The sequence below is a fragment of the Trichechus manatus genome, unplaced genomic scaffold (assembly GCF_000243295.1).
Source record: "Trichechus manatus latirostris isolate Lorelei unplaced genomic scaffold, TriManLat1.0 scaffold00002, whole genome shotgun sequence".
NCBI classification, from domain to species: Eukaryota; Metazoa; Chordata; class Mammalia; order Sirenia; family Trichechidae; genus Trichechus; species Trichechus manatus.
In genome coordinates, this window is record NW_004443938.1 from 29,023,411 (window position 1) to 29,046,827 (window position 23,417).

General features: G+C 41.0%; 1 protein-coding gene across 2 annotated transcripts in view; it reads right to left on the reverse strand.

The window, feature by feature from the left end:
* The window catches only part of AIG1 (androgen induced 1), a 303,544-nt gene that overhangs the window by 49,749 nt on the left and 230,378 nt on the right, over positions 1 to 23,417 (reverse strand). For both annotated transcript variants that reach the window (XM_004368864.3, XM_023729483.1), the window contains exon 4: positions 6,003 to 6,118. In XM_004368864.3, coding sequence (XP_004368921.1) covers positions 6,003 to 6,118 — 116 coding nt within the window. The remainder of the gene's footprint in view (positions 1 to 6,002; positions 6,119 to 23,417) is intronic.

Consider the following 23,417-nt stretch of genomic DNA (forward strand, 5'->3'; position numbering starts at 1 on the left):
GTATTTTCCATGAATTTGTCTATTTTTTCCTCATTTTTGTCTGATTTTTGCTTCAGCTCTTGGAGAATTCTGAGTATTAGGGATTTGAATTCTCTATCAGGTAGTTCTAGTGCCTTTTCTTCCACTGGAAAGCCATCTGGTGTTTTATTTTGGAAGCCTACTGGAACCATCCTGTCCTGTTTTTGTAAATGTATTGTTATTGTCTGCTGTCATCAGGGCATTCACTAGTTATTTTTCTCATTTATTGATGGTAGATTTGTTTGTTTCATCCCTTTTTTTAAAAATTTGGCTACTTCTGAGCAGGCGGGCTGTGTGTTCTTTGTTGTTTGCTCATCTGTGGGCACAATAGTTTTCACCTCCTTCTTCAATTGGCGGGGTCAGTCACTCAGATATGGTACGGCAGGGCAGGTATAGCTGAAGAGGAGTTACTGGGACGGGTTATTCGTGGCACTCACTACAGCCAGCAGGGCGGGTCAGCAACCAGTGCAGGGCAGGTTCCAGTAGCCATGCCTGTGCTGCTTGGTGGTGTGATGTCAAGCACACGGTGCAGGTAGGCAGGATGTAGCAGGGAGATTGTTATGTGTGGAGCCAAGATGAGCATGGGAGAGAGGAGAGAGGAACAGGAGCCAGAAACATACAAACAAACAAAAAAGAATGCTAGGGGAGCTTGCCGTTGGAGTGGAGAGCTGAGAGACTATGAAATGGAGAAAAACCAAAGGGGAAGAGGAGGAAAAGAAAAGAATGAATAAACAAAAATCGGAAAAGGAAAAGAACAGCAAAGTTCCCAGGGATCCCACCAGTGCCACCATGAGGTCTGGGGAAGTTGTTCTCAGGTGTTGCAGTACAGCCCGGCCAGAAGGCGTAGAGGTATACAAGGCCAGGTAGTCAGGGAACAGAAAGAGAAGGCTGATATAGGGAGACAAGAAACTGAGTAATGAAGAAAGACAAAAAGGAAAAAAGAGGGAAAAGAAAACAAAACAAATTAAAAAAAAAAAAGAACAAGAAAAGCCCCCCAAAAAACAGGAAAACGAAAAAAGAAATGCCCTCAGGGATCCCTCTGCATGTGTGTGCAAGCTGAGGGGGTATGTTCCAAGCCACGCAGCACTGCCTGGCCAGAACGGGCTCCCAACTTAAGAAAAGGAAAAGAAAACAAACAAACAATTCAAAACAAACAAACGAACAAAAGCCCCAGGATCCCACCAGCGTGGCAACCCAGACCGGGAAGCAGTTCCATACATGAACGGAACTCCACAGCCCCTCAGGAAGAAGCAAAGATGGCGCATGGAGCCAGGTATTTGAGCAAAAGGAAGGGGAGGTGGTGAGAGGTAAGGAAGAAATCAAAAGAAGCGGAATAAAGCAACACCAGCAGCCAACAAATGGCACTTAGAAAGCCGGCCCGTTCTGGTGGGTGGAATCCAAGCAGCCGGTGCTTCCTGGACAAGAGATTGTGGCCGCGGGAAGCAGAGGAGGCCGAGTGGGGGTGAAGAAGGGTGGTGGGTGGGAAAGCGTATATTGCAAATTACCAGTTGTTTTGTCTCCCGCTGGAAGCTCTGTGAAGCTGCTTTGTTGTACCCCGTTTGCTGGTCTCTGATAGGAGTCCAAGATGGCAGATCCGTGCTGCATTAGCTGATAGGTGACCTCTGCATGAATCTCTCCTGGCTCTCCGTTCTCCGTCAGTTTTCTCACTCCATTTGGTGCTTGGCTGAGTTTTTTATCTCTTCATTTGATATTTTAAGGTTTCAGGATTGTTGTTTTCTCTGTTCGGCTTAGTTTTCTGGATCTTTGCTGTGGAGGGACGGCGTGGTGCTTTTGCCTAGAGCACCACTTTGTTGGAAGTCTCCTAAACATAACTTTTATATGCACTGGGAAACCAAAAATTTCGTATGGCTGTCTTTATTGCGATATTCACTTTACTGTGGTGGTCCAGAACCGAACCTGCAATATCTGCGAGGCATGCCTGTATAAAGGACATGTGTTTATGCTCCCTCTTTGGAACACTATTTTGAACATTCATTTTGGCACCTGTGTATTTGCAAATCTTTGAATCTGACTAAAACTCTTCATTTTACAGAAACTCTGTTTCTTTTTTAACAACTGATAATATCAAATACAGCAACTATTTCCCATGTGTCAGACATTGTCTATGGGCTCTACATACTGAGTCTTCACAACCACCTTGGAAGGTAAGCACTATCCTTGTTTCTATTTTACATCTCAATAAGCTAAAGCCTGGAAAGGTTAAGTGGAGGAGCCAGAATTCATACCCAGGAAGTGGACTTAACCACTAGGCTTGGCTGCTTCTGATGTGTTTCTTCATGAAAACAAAAGCAAACAAAAACAAAAACTCACTGAATATGTTTACCCACAAAGTACTCTTCACCTAGTAATAGGCAGTGGAGGGTGTGGTTAATAGTATGGACTTCTGAGCATCACACCTGGGCTTGCAGTATTGTTCTGGCAACCATCTAGTGGCATTTCCTTGGCAAGTCATATAATCTCTCTAGTCCTTAGTTTTCTCATCCAGAAAATGGGTAAGATAATGCCTTTCTTAAAGAGTTGTTTTGAGAATGAAATGAGGTAATATTTGTAAAGCACTCTGTAACAATATCTGGCTCAAAAGAAAACCAGTCCAGTTGCTGTTGAGTCCATTCCAACTCATGGTGACCCCATGTGTTATAGTAGAATTGTGCTCCACAGGGTTTTCAATGGCTGATTTTTTGGAAGTAGAGCGCCAGGCCTTTCTTCCAAGGTGACTCTAGGTGGACTCAAACTGACAACCTTTTGGTTAGCAGCTGAGCACATTTAATGTGGAGTCTAGCTTAAAAAGAAACCTTCAATAAGTGGTAGTCATTATGATTCTTGATAATTACTGTTGCATTAGAGGACCTCTGTGTTGTATCCTGAGTGAGATAATATGAGTCCTTTCATTTATTAGAGAGAAATCTCGCAAATAAGGTGCAAGGAAGTATGTATGGGTGTGAAGGTGTGTGTGTATGTGGGTGTGTGTGCAGGAAAGGAATGAAGAACCACAAATGGACAGGAAGATGTTTGTGTCCCAGACACCTGGGCAAGTGGAGAGAGAAGTGCAGGTGGGGAGCAGAAGCAGGTATGGAGTCTAGGGTGACCTCAGATACTAGACTCGGGGAGGACTGGAACCATTAAGTGAGGTGGAGGTTGGGAAATGGAGGTGGCTGAGGGTGGGAACTCACTGGGCTCCATCCTGTGAGGAAAGTGCTGTAAACGGAAAAGTTCCAAACTGGAGGTACTTGTGTCAGACGTAAGAATGACAGGGCCAACTTGCATTCCCAGGAAGCAAAAGGTCAGGATGTAAACAATTTGTTCCTGGAAAAAATGTGTCCATGACTGCAACCATGTATAACTGAACTGGCTGACACCGCTCACATAGGTAGTGACTCACTCTCTCCTAGCCAAGTGGCCAACCTTTACATTTCAAAGGACTTCAAGCTGAAGCTAATCTTATCTATCATCATTCGTTAACCCCCTACCTTTCCTTTGTTCTCTATGTGCATGGACCCTTCTCTCAGACTGAACAGTGGAGTGCTTTGTATTTTTACTTAGTGCTGCCCAGCTTGAGTTGTATTATTCCTCAATAAAACTCCTTTTCTTTCATTCCTAACAGAGTTTGAGATTTTCATCTTTGACAGGGCTCTCTCAACTCTCACTATCCAGAGGTAGGAACAGAATAGATTCAGACAGAGAGGGATACTTGTGAGACTGGAAAGCAAGCTAGAGCCAGAGCTATGCAGACAGACAGCCTGGCCAGGAGTCCCTGAGGTATAAATTCAGCTCAACCAAACCCAGCATTATAAGGGAGATCTGTTTATTTTATAATGAACAAGTGATAAGAGGCATGCTTTCTTAAATTCTGGAATGAGGTCTGGAATGTCCAGTGACAACACTAGTATGTTATCAAGAGATTTTATATCCTGAGCCTTCGACTGCTGTCACTGGTGTGCAGGCCCTGAGGTAGTCAAGAGGGGAGCAAAAGCCAGTATCTTTTTTGATAACAATGAAAATCCTTGGATTTATATAATGTGACATGATGTGAGGGCACTGTTTAACTCTTGGCAGCACTATGAATGTCTAGGGCAGAACACCAAAGGAAAAAGTCTACTTTGAAAGCTTTCTCAGAACAAATCTGAGAGAATTCACTGGTTAATGCAAATACATGTCCAAACAAGTACTGGTTTGCTGAGGGAATATGCAGACCTGGCAAGACTCATTTGGCTGAAGAGTGTGAGTAAGCTTCATTTTAATGAGGGATCTTGGGGGTCTATAATGAAGAATATGTGGTATTTCCCATGTGTTTCTTTGGAACATAGTGTTGATTGTACCCACAGTGGAAGAAAGTCCATCAGAAAGCATATAATTCCTAAAGCCTCTGGGGCTCTACACGGTGCAGATAATTTAATGGCATATAAATGAATTTGCAGCAATATACTCAGAGTTTCTGGAGTGAAGAACTTCCCTTCCCACAGGTAAACAAATATGAGTGCAAAGTAATGAGACTATATTTCGGGGGAGGGGGTAAGTGGTGGTGAAGAGTGTTTGATTTTTAAACTAATGCTATAGGCAGTTCCAGATATGTTCTAAACATTGCAGCATCCCTGGGATAACTAACTGTGTAGCCTAACTACGTGACTCTTCTGAAAGATAACAGCCATTTGAATATCAAGTTGATAGGTATAAATCACATAAATTCATTTTTGTAAAGACTTACGACTATAGTCACTATTTACCTTAAGCGCTGATCATTTGGACCTTTTGTATTACAGAAATTCAACACTTAAGGTTTCAGATGGAAAAAAATCTAGAAAGTGACTAAGAAAACCATTCAATGACTAGTTGATTAAGTGGTAGACAGGTGCACCTTACTGCATGTTTGTTCTGGGGTCCATAGTCTGGGTGTTCCCTTAGATCCAGCCACAGGGTGTGAATTTCTAGCAGCAAATTCTCTCCTTGCTAAGATCTGGGCCACTGTGTGATCATTTATGCAAAGTATGTGAAGTGCTGTACTGACCTTTTAAATTTCTGGGCTGATAGGAGCAAAACACTCTACAGAGATTAGGCCTCCCAAAACGCTCTGGGATTTTGGCTAGGATTAAGTACAGTTCTGGGGCATTATCCATCAGGCTTAAAGGAGGGGATGGTGACCCAGAACTCAGGACAAAAGAATCCCAAGAGGCAGAAATGCTGGCAGGAGTGACCTCTTCTGTATGTGTTAATGTATCCAAGAGGACTTGGAATTATAGAGAGAAATCAAGAAATTCCCTATCTTAACACAGATAATTTTTAAAAAATTAAAACATGGTACAAACTAAAATTACTGTAAAGTAAACACGTCAGGCAAAAATTCTTATCAGATAAGCTTGGCACCTCACACTTGGAACTTTATAGTACCCAGTGGACCAAATGTAGATTCCTTGTGGCATATTTATTGCAACATTAAAACAAACAAAAAAACAAAACCCCCAAAACAAAAATCCAGTTAAATATATTCTTTGTGTAACAGCTAATGCTGGAATAGGCTTTGAACTGATTTAGGAAAATGTACATTTTCACTTGTTTCATATAAAGTTTAAAGTCATTCCTGTAAGAGGTCATTTTTCTGTCCTTATTTTGTTTTCTACAACTCCCCACCCCCAAGAAAAGCAACAACAACAACAAGCCCAAGCAAAACAGCCCTTAAGCAATAAAAAGGGTGTCCAAGAAAAACATTTAGCTTGAAAGAGGGTTGAATGTAGCGTTGGAAGAACCACTGCTTACATGGGATTGTTCAACAAATTCCTGTTGTGTGAGGTTTGGCATATACTTTCTAAAAATATAAGCATCTGGGGAAACGAGACAAAGCCCAGGTCTTGGACCAAATGAGGCACGCAGTGTGAATCTGTTAGTGATTATATCCATAATGAAATATGTGCCCAAATTTAGCAGTTCAAAATCTAATACACTATGAAAGCCCAGCAGGCAAGAGTCCTTACCATAATATATAGCCAACAGAGAAGGTACATATGGCGAGGAGGCCGCTGCTCCTGCTGGGATACTGATGGTGCGATGTCCTCATCTCGATTAATATAAAGGGCAAAACCGTTGTGTGCTGAAAAAGAACAGAGACCAGGTGACACAGATTTTTATCATTGCCCCTCAGTAGTGTTTTTTTCTTCACTAGAAGAATTAACAGTGTAAATTACCAGGAAAAGCACTGCAGCAGAAACCTGCACCAAAGAGGCAGAACCAACATGAAACATACAGTGGATCAATTGCTCCATTGGTATTTTTCTTCTGGATCTTCATTTTTGAAATTTTGTTTGGTTTTCATGTATGCTCATTACAGGAAATTTGGATAATATAGAAAAATAATTGGAAAGCAAGAAAGAAACAGAGGTGACCACTGTTAACACTGACCACTATTAACATTATGGTATATGTCTTTCTATTTTTTCCTTCCTGTTCATATTATTTATACATAGTTAAGATCATATTGTGCATGTAACTCTGTTTTGGATTTTTATCACAACATTGTAGCATGAGAATTTCTGATATGCATTTTAGAACCCTGACCATAGCTGCCCAAAACTCCACTTTATCACTGCACCACAATTTATCTAACTATTTCCTGTTCTTGGACATTAAGTAGTGATGTTTTAAAATTTTCATTTATTAAAAATGTCATGATGAATTTCTTTTGCAGAAGTCTTTGTGTGAAAGTCTAAATGTTAAATTATTTTTTATAGAAGTAGTAGTAGTTAGGTGCCATCGAGTTGGTTTTGATTCATAGTGACCCTATGTACAACAGAACTAAGCACTGCCCAGTCCTGCGCCAACCTCACAATCATTTTTGTGCTTGAACCCGTTGTTGCGGTCACCGTGTCAGTCCATCTCGTTGAGGGTCTTCCTCTTTTTCGCAGACCCTCTACTTTACCAAGCATGATGTCCTTCTCCAGGGACTGATCCCTCCTGATAACATGTCCAAAGTATGTGAGATGTAGTCTTGCTGTCTTTGCTTCTAAGGACCATTCTGGTCGTACTTCTTTCAAGTCAGATTTGTTCGTTCTTTTGGCAGTCCATGGTATATTCAATATTCTTCTCCAATACCACAATTCAAAGGCGTCAATTCTTCAGTCTTCCTTATTCATTGTCAAGTTTTTGCATGCATATGAGGCAATTGAAGCACCATGGCTTGGGTCAGGTACACTTTAGTCTTCAAGGTGACATGTTTGCTTTTCAACACTTTAAAGAGGTCTTTTGCAGCAGATTTGCCCAGTGAAATGGGTCGTTTGAGTTCTTGAATGCTGCTTCCATGGATGTTGATTGTGGATCTAAGTAAAATAAAATCCTTGACAACTTCAATCTTTTCTTCATTTATCATGGTGTTGTTTATTGGTCCAGTTGTGAGGAAAGCAAAAGAAGAATAGTTGCCTTTTAATTATGGTGTTGGCAAGGTATATTGAATATACCATGGACTGCCAGAAGAATGAACAAATCTGTCTTGGAAGAAGTACAGAAAGAATGATTCTTAGAAGGGAGGATGGAGAGACTTTGTCTTACGTACTTTGGATATGTTATCAAGAGGGATCAGTACCTGGAGAAGGACATTATCCTTGGTAAAGTAGAGGGTCAGTGAAAAAGAAGAAAACCCTCAACAAGATGGATTGATACTGTGACTGCAATAATGGTCTCAAACATGGTGTCATGGATTGAATTGTGTCCCCCAAAAATATCTGTCAACTTGGCTAGGTCATGATTCCCAGTATTGTATAATTGTGTACCATTTTGTAATCTGATGTGATTTCCTTATGTGTTGTAAGTTCAATCACTATTATCTAATACGATGGATTAGCGGCAGTTATACTAATGAGGTATACAAGACTGGATAATGTCTTAAGCCAATCTCTTCTGAGATATAAAAGAGAGAAGCAAGCAGAGACACATGGGAAACTCGTACCACCAAGACAGTAGTGCTGGGAGCACAGCACGTCCTTTGTACCTGAGGTTCCTGCACAAAGAAGCTCCCAGACCAATGGAAGATTGATGACACAGACCTTCCTCCAGAGCCGACAGAGAAAGCCTTCCCCTGCAGCTGATGCCCTGAATTTGGACTTTTAACCTACTAAACTATGAGAGAATAAATTTCTCTTCATTAAAGGCATCCACTTGTGGCATCTCTGTTATAGCAGCACTAGATGACTAAGACACATGGCAACAATTGTAAGGATAGCGCAGGACTGGGCAGTGTTTCACACTGTTGTATAGAGGGTCACCATGAGTTAAAACTAACTCGACAGTGCCTAACAACAATAACAGCAATAAGTATTTTAGCAAAATGGGACCAGGTGGCAGGTAGTCCTTGGCAAGCAAAAGACATCCTGAGCATATCCAGGTGAACATCTTTGGATCAACTTACTGTTTATATTCTTAAAAAAAAAAAGAAAGATGCGATTTTGTAAGAAATATTAAGACAGTGGGAGTTCTCTGCTTCAAATGTTCTACTGTAGATAACTGTTTTGATTACCAACACATTAGTACTTAAAGTATGGCATTCCAAGAATGTCAGGTGGGTGATTCCACAGTTGGGTAGCTTTCTATTTCTTCTTCCCTATTATTGTTTTAAAACAGTATAATTATCTCTGAAGAGAACTATGCAAAATGTACATGGGTGCTAATACAGAGACAGTATACATTTTAAGGATCTCATCTACTGGTTTTTCATTATAACCTAGTCACCTCAGATGACATTGGCTTAGTATTTCATCAACCACCTAAGAGGTCAACAAATGTTTTACAGTGATGCATTCAAATAAAATCACATATATAGCTTGCAAGAAGGCTAACCTAATGTAGAAGAAGAATCCCCTGGACTGAAGATAATGCTGGCTCTGATGGCCTGTGGAGACTATAGAATGATGATGGTATTATTTTTGACTCATTAATATTAAAAAGTTTCTAAATTCTGCCTCTTCGTTGCTCCAAACGGAGGAGAAAATCATCCATTTTTCTAGAAATTTATATCAATATATACACATCAACTGATATATTTCTAGTTATCCAGGTCATTAGCTGATTCACTGATTGTCACTGATTTGATGACGCCAGGCAAAAATCCATTTGAAAAAGTCGTATCTTTCTAGATCACTTCATCCATAGCATTTTCACACCTAAAAGGGAGACACAATCACTGACAAAAGATCTTTTTATGGCTAGCTGTACATGTGCAAGTTTGGCCAGCGGCAAATCTCAGGAGATTTTCTCTATAGGGACTAAAGAGTGTCTATAAACTGCCAGTTGCTGTTGAGTTGACTTTGACTCATGGCGCCCCCTTGTGTGTCAGAATAGAACTGTGCTTCATAGGGTTTTCAATAGCTAATTTTTTGGAAGTGGGTCGCCAGACCTTTCTTCTGAGGTGCCTCTGGATGGAATCAAACCTCCAACCTTTTGGTTAGCAGCCGACCATGTTAAGTGTTTGCGCTAGCCAGGGACTCCACATAATGTCTATACTCCCTAAAAATTTATAATGTAAACATAAAGAGCATATATTAACAAATATATGTATACATATATATATATCACAAAATATTTATTGGAAATATAAATGTTGCCTGTAGATAACTAAGTTTTATGAACTAAAAAACTGGTAAAACTGTATGAATAATACTGCTGAATCTTAAGTAATCTTTAGCAGCTCAGTTGTAACTCAAAATCTGCAGCCGCTAAAGGATTTATTATTTTAGAACTATAGGTACAAGATCACTTCAGGATTGAAAGCCAGTTTCAATCCACTCCCAGGCTTCAATGACTTAAGAACCAGGAAGGAAATATTCAATTTCATTTCTGACAGGGTAAACCCATCCTGGCACTAAGAGGGTGAAACGTGTTATCCACAGCACTGAGAAAACAGCCTGGCACATAGTAAGTGTTCAATAAATACTGGTTAAAATAATTTAATCTTCAAAACAACATCCTACCAAAGAAATCAAACCAGTTGCTGTCAGTCAATTTCAGCTCATGGCGACCCCACGTGTGTTAGAGTACAACTGTGCACCGTAGGGTTTTCAATGGCTGATTTTTTGGAAGTAGATCATCAAGCCTTTCTTTGGAGGTGCCTCTGGGTGGACTCAAACCTCCAACCTTTCTATTAGAATGTGAGCCCTTTAACCCTTTGCACCACCATAGACTCCAAACAACATCCTAAGTGGGTATTATTAACTCCATTTTGCAGATGAGGCAACAAAAGCTCAGAAATGTTAATTATCTTGCCCAAGATTACAGAGCTAGTAAGTCTGGAGCTAGGGTTCAAAACCAGTTCTGTCTGCCTGAAAATCCCATGTTTTTGTCCCTACACTGAAACTATATATTTAAAAAATTTCAAAGTTCAGTAATGTTTGAATCAATAAGCCTGTGGGAGTACATGACTGACGATCACTCATGTTGCCTCTCAAAAGACTAGTACTATTTTTTGGTTGAGCCTCAACATAAGCAAAAGGTCTTCACTGTACAAAGCTAATTTTGTTAAATGTGTTCTTTTGTGTGGCATATTATCATTCTGAATAATAATAAATAATGAAATCACCTACAGCAAAGTCAGAGCCTTTCTGTGGTGACTGATGACAGTTAAAGATGACTGGACGCTAACTAGCAATGATCTGTTTCTAGCTCCTCAAACACAAGTACCTTTTAACACAGCTTTCTTAGCCACGTGCTACTCTACTTTGGATAAACAAAGAAAGAGGTAAAGTCTGGTTACCAGAGGGGTTCTCTAAGAATTGTACCTGGACTCTTTTGTGCAGTATATTGTCAGTAGAACAATTCTCTAGCAGCTGAATTACATGAGATTTGACTTGTTTTTAAGCACTAAGTAGGTAGTGGCACAGTGGTTAAAAGCTACAGCTGTTAACTGAAAAGTCAGTTTGAATCCACCAGCCACTCCTTGGAAACCTATGGGGCAGTTCTACTTTGTCCTATTGGGTTGCTATGAGTCGGAATTGACTTGAAGCCAACGGGTTTGGTTTTCGGTTTAGGTGAATGATTGACAGTCAAAGGAGTAAATCTTCCAACTACCATAATAAACTCTGCCCTAGAAAATACTAACCTAAGATTCTATCCCAGGCTTTATTTTTCACTGCTGCTAATTTTAATGAAGAGACTGTATTTGGAAGATCGAGTCCAATAAGGAAAGTCCAAACCAATCTGGGCTGTTGCATCCTTTGTGTTTTTCTTAATAAGGCCCATCAGAAGTTTGGGTGAGTTCTTTCTGATGGCTCTGGGGAGGAGCAGGTTGATTATCTCCATAAACCGGCCACACCCCGTGGCAAAGGTCTACCCTAGAGTGCATCAGCCAGGTGCTGTTACCTCTGAACAGAGCAGTGCTCAGCACTGAGACAGGGTGGGAGTTGCAGAAGGGCCCATGATTTAATCATGATGCAAAGACCTTGAAGTAGATTGGACTAGAGGCTCCAAGTAGGACAGCAGGGTGGGAATGTGGGAAGAGCAGGTAACTGGCATCTGGGATCTTGTTCTGGTGTGTCCCTCACTATAAGGCTTTAGGCATGCTCATGCCCATTTCTAAGACTTAGTATTATTCTTCATAATATGACAGTGTTGGATTAGTGCTTCTCAAGATTCACTCATGAAGAGCTCATGTTAAATGTTTTGCCATATCCCATACCAGTGCCAACCTATCCACTAGGCATAGTGGGCACAGTGTGTAGGTAGGGCCCATGATACTTTAAGGGACTTATGAAAATGTTTTAATTTCTTTCAAAATCAGAAAAAAAAAAAACTTTTAGACTTGGAAGTTATGATCAGCTTTATACCAATACAGTAAAAAAAAAAAAAAAAAAAGCATATATGCAATTATATATATATATATACATATATACAATTTCATATATATATATATATTTACATGTAGGAAGGGACTCACAAATTCAAAAGTGCAGAGGGCATATAAAAGTCATAATGCAGCTTTGTCCCCTACTACCTGGCTTCTTTAAGAAAATCAACTCAACTCACATGTTTCTCTTTTTTTAATTGTGGTAAATATATATATATAACCAATCATTTGCCTTTCAACATTCTTCACGTGTACAGTTCGATGACATTAGTTATGTTTATCATGTTGTTCAGCCATTACCATTATCTGTTTCCAAACTTTCCCATCACGTGTTTTTCTTAAATAAATGTAAGGGAAACTTTATATACAACTCTCATAAGTGGAATGTACTTGTCACAAATAGAAGATAACCACAAAAACAATTACAATGAAAACCAGATAATCTTCTTAAATTTAGCTGGATATGATTGCTCAAACTCTGAGCTGCACTCTTGATTTGCTCACGAGGGATGTAAGTATTAGAGGGGCGTTGAAGACATACTAGCACAAACTAGAGCCTCTCCTAAACCAAATCAGAAGAATTTAAAGGTAATTGAGGGGGAATTACTTTTTCACTAAGTAATTCAGTATTATTTAATGCCAGGTCCCTGCGCCACATAAATTATCTCGCATACCATCAGAGCTACACAGCCTATACATTGGGATATACTGGAACAGATTATCTATAAGCTGTACCTTCTAACAAAATTATTTGATTTATGAGTGGATGTTCTTTTGCCAGAAAAATGGAGATGAACGAGTAGGAAGTTTAGATACTGATGGAGTGTTTAACGGTCTTAAACAGGTTTATACTACACAAGAAGGATTTGGACTTGCTATTGGGAAAATCTTCTTGACTATCTGTGATGGGAATTAGTGGCCTATAAAACTAAAGGGAAATTTTAGAATAACCTTTGCTGTGGGTTAATAAAAGGATAAAAACTATGCTGTATGATGGTTTGAGTTCAGGCAAGTGGGATGGATGAGTGAGGGGACCTCTAAAGATGACTTTAGATTCTAGAATCTATAACTGTAATTAGAGCGCACAATACCAAAAATAATAAAAGAGATTTGAAGACTATTCAGCTGCCATTTGTCTAGTCTTTCTCCTCCTCTATAAAATTTTTTTTTAATAGTAGTGTACTACTCCTATATCATATGAACACAGGTAAAAATGGTTTCTTCCTTGGAAGGAAAACCACCTTTTGAACCTGAGGGACAACCAGCTCCTTCTTAGCTGGGCAACAAGAGAGCTGACAATCCCATGGCCACTTATTTGCTGCTGTGGACACAGCCGACCTTTGGGAACAGTCTCAAGGTACCCTGTGCATCAAAAACACCAGGCAAGCTTGTCAAAATGAGAGTGCTGGGCCTGGCTCCTGGGGAATCTGATTTACTGGGTGTGGAGTAGCGCTCACAGTGGTTCCCCCATCTGTTTGTCAGGACATCTAGGTTTTCTTATATCCCTATGACAATTTTTTTTAAACTTAATTAGATTTTATTGTTGTACTTTAAGTGAAAGTTTACAATTCAAGTTAGTCTCTCATACAAAAATTTATACATACATTATTATGTGACCCTAATTGCTCTCCCTATACTGTGACAGCACACTCTTCCTTTCCACTCCTGACTTCCTGTGTCCATTCAATCAGTTCCTGACCCTCTCTGCCTTGTCATCTCACCTCCAGACAGGAGCTGCCCATTTAGCCTCATTTATCTACTTCAGCTAAGAAGCACACTCTTCACAAGTATCATTTTATGTCCCATAGTCCAGTCTAATCTTTGACTGAAGAGTTGGCCTCAGGAATGGTTTTGGTGCTGGGTTGACAGAGAGTCCGGGGGTCATGCTCTCTGGGGTCCCTCCAGTCCCAGTCAGACCATTAAGTCTGGTCTTTTTACTAGAATTTGAGTTCTGCACCCCATCTTTCTGCTGCTCCATCAGGGACTGCCTGTTTTGTTCCCTGTCTCTATGACAATTTTTTATCATAAATAAAAGGTTAAAGGATGGCTCTGTGTGTGTGTGTGTCTGTGTCTCTGTGTTTACGTGTGTGTCTGTATGTCTCTGAGTGTGTGTGTCAGTGCGCACATACATTCCTGTGGGCAACCAGGCTGCAGGGCAGGGCTGGAGATATGACCCGACTTGCCTGGGAGAAGGGGGTGAGGGAGAGTCCCTCTAATGTCCCAACAAGTTCACAGGTACGTCACAAATAAAAACAATTTAGAAAACTGCTCTAGGACACAGAAAGTTATAAATATAGATTGTAACTTGAACATTTTGTTTTATTCCTACTCAGTTGCCCATAGAATAAAAAGGGGTTAAAAAGAGAAATGTATACTCTGAAACAAAGGCAGAAGGAATTTTCAGGTTTTAAAATAAAACCTATTACATTAATACAACATGATCTAAAATGATAGAAACGGTGATGTCAGAAAGACTGGGCCAATCACAAAACACAGACTAACCCTAACATTTGGCAGAGCTTTGGGGCTCCCCAAATAAGTCGAACGTCGGCTGAATATAGGCAAATGCAGCACTGGGTGGGGCCTGTGTGGAATTGAGGTAGATCCTCCGTTGGGGCAACTATAAATTCAGAGTTGGTAGTTGAGGTGTTTCTCCTCTTCTAGGGAGATAGCAGTGACTTCCCAGGAAGCTGGAAACAAAGGTGCTGCAGGCTCCAGAAAACCTAAACTCTTAACTCTGAAAACCCAACCAAATGTTCTAGCCTGCAACCACAAGCAACCGTTACTAATTTTACTAATTGGTTAGCTCAAAATTTGCCACCTTGCTCATTATTTTAGTGGTTTGAATGACAGAAAACTGCCAGTCTAATTAACCACTAGAGTTCCCATTTCTCCAGAAGTGGAACTTTTCTCTTCTCATGGGCTGAGGTGCTGCTTTTGGACTGATGATACCTTAAGAATACAACACAGAATCTTGTACTCTTCCAGAGTTTTTCCGAGTGTGCCTTTTTGAGGTTCCTGCTGGTTATCAAGTCAGTCTGAGAGGTCCTTGCACAGGAGCTACTTCATATTCAGAAGGAGGTTTACAACCATGACCTAGGGTCAAAACTTTACATTCAGATGGAACCAACATCTATGAGTCAGAATCAACTCGGTGACAATTGGTTTGGTTTTTTTTTTTTTTTGGTTTTACCTTCCAGGCACTTCCAAAACTCTTTTATTGGCTAAGTACTAACTTTGGGATTCGTCCAGTTCTAACATCAGCCCCAACAACTCTTAGGGTATGGTTTTTAATAATTAGGCCAAATAAACAAAATACTGCCACACATGAAACAAACACACGCATATCTTTGGGGCCAAGAAAGTGTCATAGAAACAATTACACCAGGACAATGACATACTTTTACTGGGCTATGATTTTTCCATTTAAAAAGTGTTTTTAATATGAGCTGAGGGCAGTTAGTCTCTCCTGCTGAATCTTCCTAATGAAGGCCTCCAGGAGGTGCTGAGGGTCTGTGGCATTAGCAGGAAGCTCTGTTTGTGGGGGAGGGGGAGCATTCTCTCTCTCCTTTTCAGCACAGCAGCCTGTGGGCCACCAATTAAGGAATTATTATTGTGAATGTGATACCCAAGATGATCCATGTTGTACCTTCAAACATAACACCGGTTTTTAAATGATCTGATATCCACTTCTTCCCTATTTCACAATTAGTTTTCGTGGTTCTCACAGAATAGCACCTCTAATTACTGCTCTCAGACAATCAAAGCTTATGATATAAGTTATACGCAGATGTGCAGACATATGAGAGGGCAGTAGTGGTTCAGTGGCAGAATTCTTACCTTTCATGTAGGAGACCTGGATTCGATCCCTGGTCAATGAGTCTGAAGTGCTGCCACCACCATCTGTCAGTGGAGGCTTGAGTGTTGCTATGATGCTGAACAAGTTTCAGCGGAGCTTCCAGACTAGACAGATAAGGAAGAAAAGCCTGGTGATCTCCTAAGAATCAGCCAGTGAAAACCCTATGGATCACAATGGTCTGATCCACGGTAGATCATGGGGATGGGACAGGACCAGGCAGCATTTCACTCCATTGTGCATGGGGTCGCCATGAGTCAGGGGCTGACTCTTCAGTAGCTGACGACATCACAGATGTATGACGGTACAAAGGCAGGAGTGATCTGCTCTGTTTGGTCCGTCAAGGGAAGACTTCACATAGGAGGAGATATTTGAAGCTGGGTTTTTTAAGTGCGACTAGGAGTTCACTGTGGAAGAAAGTCCTGGCGATCTGCTTCTGTAAAGATTATAGCCAAGAAAATCCTGTGGAACAGCTCTACTCTGTAACACATGGGGTTGCCATGAGTTAGAACTGACTCGACAGCAACAGGTTTTATTTTTTTTTGGTTTAGGGGTTCACTAAGCAGAAGAAAGGTTAAAGGGAGAGGTTCATTCACCAGGCCACAAAGAAGAAATATTTTGTAACAGTACAGCATCGTCCACTGAGGGGACTGTTACTGTTGCAGGACATGAAAAAGCATTGAGTTAAGTTTAGATGGGTGAGGAGGGCACAAGCCAAATCATGGCGGGCCTCACAGAAGAGAAACTGAGGCACAGTGAAGTTAAGAAAGTTGCTCAAGGCTACCCAACTGGAAGGTGGTGGATTTGGGCTTAGACTTGGGGAGTTTGACATCTGAGCCCACCCTTTTAGTCATGATGCTTTATTGCCTATGGGGTACTGGGGAAGACATGAGGATGGGGCAATAGTCAGTGGAAGAACTGATATCTGAGAAGGGTAACTCTAGGTCTTATGGCTGTACCTGAGAGAAACAACCAGCCCTTCTCTCATCCACCCCATCAGCCCTTGGTGAGATTCCAGGGACTGAGGGTTGAATGGCCTCTACATTCAAATTTAAAATTACAAATATTAGATTAGTCTTTACGCTCACCTAAAGCATATGAGTACTGAGTAAGTCCTCTGAGTATTGAGGGCCTCACATAGGTAGAGGGGCAGGAATGACAGTAACTCCAAGTCACCAACACAGAGAAACAGTCTCTGTCTGAGATGCTATTTGTGCCACCTTTGTTGTTATTTCTATGGTCTACTTTCCTTAAAAGTATTTTGAAAGCATTTTGGGAGGTGGGGTAAAGAGTGGATGAAGGAAGGGCAACGGAAGATATGGTAGTGGTACAAGGAAAGAGAAAGGGAAAATGTAACCAAGTTTTCCTTAAAATTTAAAGCATTGAAATATTTTCTTAAGGATCATGGAAGCTGATACAGGTTTAAGAAGCAAGTATAGAAAAATAAAACTCTTGTGTTAGGAGCACTCTGATATTAAAAAAAAAAACTAAAAAAATAAGAAAGGGATTTTAATGTTATTCACAAGCTTCTCAGAAATTGTTTTGATCTCAGTAGAATGCAATACATATATATCAGCATCCTCCACAGTCAAGACAGTGCTCCAAAAACACAATTCTGATCATTTGATTTCCTTCTCTAAAACCTTCCCACTAACTTCAGAACAAAGTCCAGTTTTCTTAGCATTGCTTTCAAAGGCCCTTACTATCGGATTCATCCTACTTTTCTAGATTAACCTCATACTAATCTGGAAAGCTTGTTTGGAGGTTCTAGCAGGGGAGCACAGCTACTTGTATACGGTTGACCAAAGGACAGTCCTCTCCTCTGTTGGGGAAGGTCGTCCTCTTGGACCGAGCAAGTGTACAGCTTCAGGAGAGATGCACGTGGAGCAATGAGGGAGGAAGGGGATGCTTGCCTGGCAAGCCAGATCAGCTGAATCAACCCTGGCGATCAATGGTGTGACAAATGTCACAGCCAGGTCACCCTCACCTTCAGGACTGGAGCTCTGGTTGCGCCTGGAGCCCTGGTGGTGCAGTGGTTAAGCACCCGACTGCTAACCAAAAGGTTGGCAGTTCAAATCCACCAGCCGCTCCTTGGAAACCCTGTGGAGCAGTTCTACTCTGTCCTATAAGGTCGCTATGAGTTGGAATTGGCTCGATGGCAATGTGTTTGGTTTGGTTTTGACTCTGGACTGGCCGCTGTCATTGTTCTACCAAAAGCCGTCTTCAAACTTCTATGCCTTTACTCATGCTCTTTTCTCTGACCAGAATCCTCAGCTATTTGGGACTTTCTCTAAAGTATAAACTTATGGCAGGGCCATGTGATCCCCCACACTTCTCTGCACTTTCACAGTTAGGCGGAGCCGTTGTGACTGTTGTTGTTGAGTGCTGCGGATTAGATTCCAATTTATAGCAACCCCATGTGACAGAACAGAACTGCCTCACAGGGTTTTCTTGGCTGTAATCTTTATGGAAGCAGATCGCCAGATCTTTTTCTTGTGGATCCACTGGGTGGGCTTGAACTGCCAACCTTTTGGTTAATAACTGAGTGCTTAACTGTTGTGCCACCAGAGCTCCTTAATCACTTCTAGGCCAATGCATTTAAAAGCTGGTGTGGGCTCTCTATTCTTTCTCTTCCCCTGGCACAGTGACCTGGAAGCCATGTGTGGACATGATGGAGCCACAAGGTGGAAACAGCCTGGATTCCTGGGTCACCACCTGAAGGAAGCAGTCCTGGAAAGTCAACTGACTTTAAGAGACTTTGAGAAAGAAATTTTGTAGGGTTAATCCATTATTATTCCAAGGTTAATTTATTACCTTAGAATAAATTCGCCTATTCTGACTAATATACTATTCCATATTGTCAGCTCTATCCCAGAAAGACTTAATCCCTCTTTTTCATTTGTGCTCCCACTACATACCTACACTATGGCATTTACTACATTTCGCTATAGTTGGCATTAAGGAAGGTGACTTTGATACATTGCAAGCACTTTAGGGAGAAAGAACAAACCTTACTGACCATTGTATGCTGACCTCTTGTGGAAAGAACATAATGATATGACTTTTGCTTAAGTAAATCCTAGGAGTCCCTGGGTAGTTATCGTGCTCAGCTTCAAACAGGAAGGTTGGAGGTTCAAATCTACCCAGAGGCACTTCGGAAGAAAGGCCTAGTGATCTACTTTTGAAAAATCAACCATTGGAGCACAGTAGTACCCTGATACACATAGGGTCATCATGAGTTGGAGTTGATTTGACTGCAACTGATTTTTTAAAGTAAATTCTGTTTTCTTTAGCTTTCATTAAAAAATGAAACCTGCCATCTAAGAAGAATAAAAAATAAGTTTCTGTATACAAAATATAAGTAAATAAAAATGAAAACATTCATCTTTAAGGGACAAAAATTATTATTTTCTATTAAAGGAAGGGAGCTGTTTTGCCCCAAACTGTATTCATATGGCAATAAATCACTGAACTAAAGCTGCATATTCACAAAATATACACAGGCATAAATTTTTTGAAATAAAAATAGTAACACCTTTCCATTGCCTTATAATTTCATCGCAGTCCTTTATCACAATGTGCAAGCAAATTTCAATGATCCTAAAGAAGCTTCTTCACCGGGTCTTCAAATACAATGATTGCAAAATAGTGTTAATTTACCCTTGTTTATGATAAAATAAATGTTATTTTGATTGATTGGCAAAAGTCTACTAGCAGCAATAAGAGCAATTACGTTTGACATGGAGACATTATAAAATCTATAACCCAAACCTTTAAAGCCTGATTTGAAATGTCAGATTTGACTTATGAGAACCAGTTATTATCCTGCTTCATGCAAAAAGCATTAGGTTAATGCTGGAGCAAAGTAGTGTTGCCAAGTGTGCACTGGCATAATTAATCAGGAATATTTTAGAAACGAGCCATCTCCAAGAGGTTATTGATTTACTGTCATGGCACATTTTTCTTATGGGCCGCGTGGCTGCTCTGGAGCTGAGATGTGCTGGCGTGTATTTTTCAGTGACTAAGCCTTGATCGGTCCTCCTGGATGGCTGCCATCCCTGCACTGACATCTGCAAACACTCACCCTTGACAGCCCATGCCTGGCATGGTGGCTTCCTAGTTGATTAGGATTAGCTCAGAGGGCTTTGGGACTAGTCTGAGAGTAATCGAAAGCAGAGACCCAGGAAAGTCTCAAGACAGTGACATGCACCCTGCAAATGGCACCATGTTAATGGTGGATGTGCGTGTGCATGCAGACACACCTACAAACACATCCACGTCTGCACACACACACATATACACCCATGCACACACACAAATGCAGAGACCCAGGAGAGTCTCAAGAGAGTGACATGCACCCTGCAAATGGCATCACATTAATAGTGAAAGTGCACGTGCATACAGACACACCTACCAACACACCCACGCATGCACATATACACACCCATGCATATGCACACACAAATGCACACACTGATGTTAACATACTTAAGGAATGGGGGAGATTTTGGTTGTAATCTTCAAGGTCATCTCTATCACCTGTTAAACTAAATTAAAGCTCTTACAGTGGCACTACTTTAAACACATATAAAGCAGCTATAACTTAGCTCTTTTTCACAATGATTCCCTGACATAAGGCAATACTGTCAGGAGGAGCCTTTAAAGCCCAGGGTTGTCAAATGTTCTCCCAAAGACTACAGGGGAAAGTCAAGGGAGAAACAGTAATTTAGCTCACAGCTCAAAGCTTTTTCTCCTTAACCTCTTCATTTGACTTTGCAAACAGAAAATGGCACATGTTCAACATCAAGCAATGGTGATGGTTATAGAGTGTGGGGGGTAGATAATAGGCCTTTAAAAAACGGATAATGTTTCTGTTATCCTGGGTACAGTACATCAAGTCCCTACACCTCTTCCGGGTCTTTGTTCAGAGCCGTTAACTTCCTTGCACGTTCAATGTCTTACTTTGGCTGCACCGATGACGGTGTGGCCAACACTGAATCCTGCTGAATGGAAACTACAGTGCTTGCACAGGCTCTGCTTTTGTGGGGAGGTGGGGAGATCACGGGGCCAGGAAGTCATTCACCACTACCTAGCCTTGTAACTCTGAGGCAGCTGGGGCCCCTCTGGACCCCAGGCTCCTCATCTGTAAGAGTCTGCAGCACTGGACGGTAGGGGTCCAGTTCAAGTCTCGGAAATTTAGTCTATATCCTTGGTGATACATTTCTGCATCCAGTGTATATCCTTATTCTTCCTTCCTTACTCCTTTCCTCATTGTATAAACTTTTAATTGAAATATAACATATATGAAGGTCCCTGGGTGTCGCAAGTGGTTTCTGGTCAACTACTAACCTAAAGGTTGGTGGTTTGAATACACTTAGCAACACTACAAAAGAAAGACTTGGCAATATGCTTCCATAAATATTATAGCCAAGAAAATCCTATGAAGCAGTTCTACTCTGTAATACATGGGGTCACCATGAGTTGGAATTGACCCCACTGAAATGGGTTTGGTTTTTTAATAACATATATACCGAAAAGTGCACAAATAGTAAGTGTCCTGAAGATGAACGTTCACAAAGTGAACTCACGTGTGCAGCGCCGAAATCAAGAAACTGAGCATTACAAACCACCCAGGATAGCCCCCTCAAGTCCCCATCTGGTCACAACTAATTGCCCAAAGGTAACCACTCTTCTGACTTCAAGCACCATACATTAGTTATGCCTGGTTTTGAAACTTATATAAATGGAATCATACAGCATGTGTTCTGTGGTGTCTGGCTATTTTTGCTCAATATTATGTTTGTGAGATTCACTCATGTTGAGCTGTGGAGTTGTAGTTTTCATTCTTGTTGCTGTGTACATTTCTTTCCATTGTGTGCATACAACACAATTTATTTATCCATTCTACTGTTAATGACATAGTGATTCTAGCTGCTATGAACCTTCTTGTATATTCTTTTTTTGGTGAACACGTGTTTGTATTTCACTTGGGTATATATCTAGGAGTGGAATTGCTGGGTCATATGGTATGACTCCAGGTATCAGCTTTAATAGATAATGTTAAAGAGTTTCCAAGGCATATAAATGTACTAATTTATACTCCTATCAGCAGTAGATGAGAGTTCCACTTGTTCCACATCCTTGTCAACACTTGATATTGTCTGTCTTTTTCATTTTAGTCTTTGTCATGCTTGCCTATTAAATTATAGTGTTATACTTCTAACTCAGACTACCTTTTGGCTGATGCTACCCAGACTTTCATAGTGTTGTTGCAGGTCAGGTCCCTTGCGAAGCAATCTTGGAAATTAGCACGCAGAAGGTTTATTAGGGAGTGTTATGACAATCAACACGTTTGGGGAAGGGAAGGAAACAGGACCCAGCAGAGGGAGAAGGTGGCCTGGGATGCAGAATCAACAAGGGCCTTAGCTGACCCCACCAGGAACTGTCAAGTTCGGATGGCCCTTCAGAGTTGCTCCACATTGGGGTAAGGGGGCTGGGTGTTTATACTCAAACTCCAGCATCTATCAGTTACTGGATGTGGGCTGCCCCAGGTAAGGGGCCCTGACCTTTAGCAAGGTAGCTTTCTTCAGATGAAGGCAAAGTTCCTGCAGAAGGCTTACAGCTGAGGGCTGATGCTGGCAGCACTCCCAGTCGCTGGGGACATACGCCCTTCAGTCCCAAAAGGGACAGAATCCACCCAACGTAGTTAACACCATACCCAGTGATGCAGGCTGCTGAACCTCTGCTTGTAAAATCCAGAACTGTAATACCCACAGTGAATGGATTCTGACAATTCACAACAGCACTGCTGGTGTATGAATTTGCTGACATAGGCATTTTGGAGACTTGGTTTATTTTAGGAGGCAACAAAATGGTCAGTATACATTAAAAGCCCTTATTCCACTCTAGTTTGGGTGCTGAAACTCAGCTACAGTAATTTTTTTATATAGTCATACCTGGCTAATCAGCCTCCTGGACATGTAACTGGGTTTCTTATTAACCAGGGCATAGTTGACACATGATGTCCTTTACAACTCTTTAGTAACTTGCAGCCATTTAACACCTTTGCCAGCTGAATAAGGCCCATGCTAGATCATCTAGTTTTGGTCACTGTGGATGTGGGGCTCAAGGAACAATACAAGCCGATACAAGTGCGTATTCCCTTGTGAGGTAGTGCATTTGGGAGGGTGGCAGTAGGGAGAAATATGCTTCAGGCTCCATATCTAGATCACACAAACGACCCTTGATTTCATTTTTCCTTATGACTAATGTTTTGTTATTTTCACCTACAGAGCTATATTTTAAGTGACTGTATTTCCTCATATCAAGTCATACAGTTTTATATGCCATACATGAAAGATACATTTTGGCTGGCCTCAGATCCATATGAGATCAACATACTACACAGGGATTTATAGAGTTCAGCCAAATCAAAGGAACTTGACATTTTCTTTAGCCTCTGCAGCCTAATCATGAGTAAAGATACAACTTTTTAGGTGTAAGCACAGCTTGTGGACACTTCCCCATACGTACTTTTGTTGATCCCTAGAAGTCATACCCTAATTTTGCAAGTACCTTATGTAAACAGAAAAACTCCCCAATGTGTACAGTGATGAGTGGAATTCATGCCTCTTCACCAGGAACCTTCCTCATTAGCAGAGATTGAAGCTTGAAAAGGCTATGTATCAGCTCCTGTCTTCAGGTCAACCC